We start from the raw sequence: 4884 nt of genomic DNA, 5'->3' as shown, positions 1-4884 counted from the left end.
ACATTTAAACATTTTTATTATTATTAGGAAATTAAGTCAGCCTAAAGGCTAACCCCTACAAAGCTACTAGCCTGTAGAAAACAACAACACATTCCAATACATTGACTCGTAAGACATGCATAGCATGCTAAGGAAATACACCAGCATAATGCTGAGGGTAAGGATCAAACCCCTGACCTCAGAGGCCAAGAGGGAGCGCTCTACCCACTTGAACTAACTCTTATCCTTACATTTAAACATTTAATAATGGTATGGCTAACTTCCGTCAAAGTACATTCATAATAAGGGAAGATTTTATTACCTTGTATATAATGAGACTCCTTCGCAAAGGTGTAAAAAGGATATCTTACTATAAACTTTTGCGTGGTTTTATAAAATAGTATTAATTAATTAATGTATTACTTGTGAAATAACACTGCATCATAACTTCATCTTTTTGAAATAACTCCATTCTAACTTCTAATTCTTGCTAAATCTCTACCTCATTTTCCACCATACAGATAAATAAGATATAATTACACTGATTTCTCATCGCTTTTCTCCCAAAACAATTATGTTATCCAAAGCCCTCTCATCCATTGGACTGGAATTTCAGTTTGTCATGCTTTGACAAGCAAAAGTTGCTTCAGCACCATCAAGATCACCGCTCGATTTTTTTGAAACATGTTGTCTAGGAAACAATAAGGAATGCAGACTTAACATCAACATATGCTCCATTTCCTCTCCATTGCGATACATATATGTCTCAAACAATCCGCAGAGCTTAAGCGATGGTGAGAAACTGAGTACAAGAAAACACGAGTAGAATTAAACGAGGTTTAGAAATCCTAATACCACTCGAAAATAAATCCTGCTTTTGAAAATTCAGAAAAAAAGAAGATAAGCGGACACTTTTCAGTAAGCGGTAGATTACAGCCACATTCTTCTTCCAACATGAGTGCTCGAAATCTAATGTTAGCAATATATACTAGTTGTACCACCTTCCTCACTTGACAGCATAATTTTTTTATGTTTATCATATTGTTACAGAAGTTATTGTACGTAAATTTAGATTTCAGGTACCATCGAAAGCCACATTCTAAGGTATACAACAAAACAAACAGAAGTTCATAGTAGTAAGGAACAAATAATTCTATGTTAATTAGATGATGGGAAACTTGTGTACCAGACAAATTAGAGGAAATTTGATCACGGCAATGTACAATACTTTTAGATAAAAGGCCACAATTATCGCAAAAAAATTAAAAGGCCATCTAACCCCGGCCCACCCCCATTAAGACAACCACATCCACACCCCCATAAAGACACCCACATCCCCAAACACACACAAAAGAACTTAATATTATATAAGAAAATACACCAAAGGTGTTCTTTCTACATTCTGTAGCAAGTTAGCAACCCAAGCATGAAATATATTCAAGACATATTAAGGAAGCATAATACCTGATACAAGATCCTCAATATAATCACATTCAATTTTACCATGAGCCATTGCACCAACCTGAAAGTGACAAAAGGTAATCAAAAGTAGAAAATGAAAGGCATAATAGAGTGCATAATGTATACACTACTACAGATGAAAAAACCTACCACAAACACGACATCTTCATTGCAATTAACACCACTGACATACTCTCGTAGCTGAACAGCCTTCTCTGAACTAAATGAAAGACCTGGAGCACCAAACAAAAATATATATAACAAATTGCAAAAGTAACGAAAATTCACAATTATCTTGTCACCGACTTACCTATCTTACGTGACATAGGAGGCAAATACTTGGATACAGGGTTAGCCACCACACGCAGAAGCTTTTTATGGTGACCCTTGGCTTTGATCCTAAGCGTTTGCAGTAATTCAGCTATAGCAGTGAGGTGGTCATGACACGTGTTAGACAAAATGAACACAAATGACAAAGTAGCTATCAAAATAGGATGTACACAACCCTTGAATCATTATCATCACTAAGAAGGAAAGAACTTACCCATCATATTGCAGAAATTTCCTAATGTCCTAGGTATCATAGAATTCGGCTCTACTTTGATCAAAATTCCTTCATCTGTGCGGATGTACACTGCTCTCAGCCTACCAGCCAAACGAAGTCGGCTATCCATAATTTGAAGGAGCGCCTAGAAATAGCAATTTATTTGAATAGAGTAATGAAATATGTGCTTTATCAAATACTACACAGTATATGGGCACAACATGTATTCTCCTCGAACAAAAAGACAAGAGACACCAAAACATGCTTATCTTCTCTACCCTAAAACATTCAAACAAAACAGAAATACCCTCCTTTTTGTTTCTATACATACAATGAACATTAAACTCAAGGGATTGATTGAGCTCCATAATCGAAAGTGCAAGTCTAAAGCAGCCAATTGTTTAGAAAAAAAGAGAAATAATCTTCATTCTCCTACAACAAATGCAAAGTAAATAATAAACTAAACAACTATATAAAGGATCAAAAGGAGAAGACTGCCTAACCTCATGGACAATGTCCGGCCTGTGATCATAAGGATTCAATTTCTTCTTTCGTAAATAATCAGCGTGCTCATCTGAAGATAGTATTTGGTACCTCTGGTAGCCAGACATAGAGTGTCAGTTCTTGTGACAATTAGCAATAGCATGCCAAACAAGAGATATTTCGCGTTAAACATCAAACAGATTAATCCAAAAGCAATGAAATAAGATGAGTCTGGATACTGCTCTTACTTTTCCAACATAAGCAAGGGTCAGTGAAGCTTTCTCAAGAATAAACGTTACACCTCCACGTGCACCTGGATTCCCACAAGTATGCAACACAGGAATGCAACATAAATTAACCTCCTCATCCTCAATTTTCACTTCATCCGTTGTTGATTGACTGATTTGACTTGTTGAATCCAACTCATTTTCGCCACGCTTTGCCTCATCTCCAATAGTTATTAGCCCATCCCTGTTCAATTTTTTCCTCTTGGTTGAACAGGGCTGCAAAGATTTTTGTTCTATTTTCCCCATCCTAATAAGTTGATAACACCATAATACAATCTCGACATCCTTAAGTCAATGTAGTTGAATAAATTTACATCTCTCTCTAAAATTTTCCCTCTGCCCTCTCTCTACAAAAAACGACCTAACCCTAGCACTCGCCGGAGATCTGGCGCCGCGTAGGTTTCCGGCGGGTCTCCGGCGAGTTCCATCGTTTTTAAATCGCTTTTTTTGCCGCTGTTCCATCGCTTTTCATACTATTTTCACTTCTGCCTCGTCGCCTAGAAGTTCTTTGGTCTCGTCGGTAGCTCTTCGGTCGTCTTTCCGGCGCTCGTCGGCCTATTTTCCGGTCGCATCTTCTCCATCGGCACCAGTATTTGACTTGTCTCCGCCGTCTGCACCGAACCTCGTGAGTTAGTTTAGGTTTGGTTTCCCCTCCCCCTCCCCCCTGTTTCGTGGTTAGGAGATTTTCCCCCTCCCCTTAGTTTTTCAGGTTTGGGCCTCCCCTCCCCCTCCCATTAGTTCTAAGTTTCGGGCCTCCCCTCCCCCTCCCCTTAGTTCGAAGTTTCGGGCCTCCCCTCCCCCTCCCCTTAGTTATCAGTTTTCGGGCCTCCCCCTCCCCCTTCCCCCCTAGTGTCATATCAGGATAAACGTCCAAGTACCGGGCTATCGCCTCCCCCCTTAGTGTTGTGTACGGTTTCTCACGGTGGTTGTGTTTTTCCCCCTTCACCTGGTGTTGCTTTGGAGCTAGGAAGTGTGTTCCCTTTTACGTTTAGTTAATCGTTTTACGGTTGGATTAGTATGGTGTTGTTGATTAGTGTGGTGGTGGTGTTTGTTAAATCCATCTGTCTAGGTGGTTGATTAGGGTTAGTGGTTTCATGTCTGGGGTTTGGTTTATCCAATTTTCACAGTCGGAATGTTTTTCGAGATCTAACCTTGGTTAGATCTCAATCTCGCTTGATAATGGTTTCATTTATTATTGCCTTGACAAAACGATATCTGAAGACGGCTCCCCAATTAGTTAATTGGGTTTATAGCGCGTCAACTCATTTGAGCTTCTCCATGGTAGAGAAGTCTCTAAAAATACCCTTTCAAAATGGTATTAAGTCACATACAAATGTGATCTGGAACTGGTCCTGTAGCGAGTTCATAATCTCGCTGTTTCTTGGTTGCCTCGCTCGTGAAATCAGCCCCCTCCTTCAACTGCTTTCAACAGGATTCTGGCGCACAACATCCCTAAAGAGAAGCATCATCCACCAGATCGAGTATTTTAATTATAGTTTAAGTTATTTATGGTTTTGTAGTTGTTGTGTAAGAGCGAGTCCAGCTCAGTTTAATTTCTTTAAGTTCGTTTGTTTGTTTTTTAGCATTAGGTTGTAATTCTGATTTTAATTAATGTACAATTTTCCGATGTCAAAAAAAAAAAAAAAAATAACACCATAATACATACAACAAATAAGAAAGGGATTTGACTCAGAGTATAAGAGTTATGGTAAGTATATAAGTATATTATATTAGAGTCCTAGACTAATAAGGAAACGAGTAAATACAGACTGTGAGATTTTGATCCACTGATTAGAAAAACAGACAGCAAAGATAACCCACTGAGAGGCCAAAACTTTTACTTTCTTCTGGGTTTTATTTTCTCTCTCCTCTTAACTATGCCTATAATGATACAAACCCAGAAACGCTATAAAACAAAAATCAACAAATCGATAAATCCGTTGATTTATTTGTTATTGTAAACAAAATTGAATGAATCATAATTAAAGCAAATTTACGAAAAACACCTACTAATTCGAAAGATAAAACCAAATAATACATAACAACAACTCCAAAAATCCAGATCAATCACGCATACGAACAGAAAAAAAAACTCACAAATACGAAACCAAAAGGCAAAATCATAAACTA

General features: G+C 38.0%; 1 protein-coding gene across 1 annotated transcript; it reads right to left on the bottom strand.

The window, feature by feature from the left end:
* Positions 1 to 346: 346 nt before the first annotated feature.
* Positions 347 to 3365, bottom strand: LOC104893948 (uncharacterized). Its single transcript, XM_010680090.4, has 7 exons — positions 2716 to 3365; positions 2488 to 2580; positions 1985 to 2129; positions 1751 to 1861; positions 1591 to 1673; positions 1444 to 1501; positions 347 to 781 (listed from the first exon to the last, which is right to left on the bottom strand). Exons 1-7 carry the CDS (start codon positions 2998 to 3000, stop codon positions 702 to 704), a joined length of 855 nt encoding a protein of 284 aa, XP_010678392.1. The 5' UTR covers positions 3001 to 3365; the 3' UTR covers positions 347 to 701.
* Positions 3366 to 4884: the final 1519 nt, after the last annotated feature.

Source organism: Beta vulgaris, chromosome 5 (genome assembly GCF_026745355.1).
Source record: "Beta vulgaris subsp. vulgaris cultivar EL10 chromosome 5, EL10.2, whole genome shotgun sequence".
Taxonomy (NCBI): Eukaryota; Viridiplantae; Streptophyta; class Magnoliopsida; order Caryophyllales; family Amaranthaceae; genus Beta; species Beta vulgaris.
Note: the sequence above shows the minus strand (reverse complement) of the source record. Positions and strands in the feature narration are given on the sequence as shown.

Coding starts and splice junctions, on each gene's coding strand:
- LOC104893948 (XM_010680090.4), bottom strand. CDS start 3,000: ATGGGGAAAATAGAACAAAAATCTTTGCAGCCCTGTTCAACCAAGAGG. Junction 2,130..2,487: donor GGCCGGACATTGTCCATGAG/GTTAGGCAGTCT, acceptor TGCTATTTCTAG/GCGCTCCTTCAAATTATGGA. Junction 1,674..1,750: donor TCCTATGTCACGTAAGATAG/GTAAGTCGGTGA, acceptor TTGGTGCTCCAG/GTCTTTCATTTAGTTCAGAG.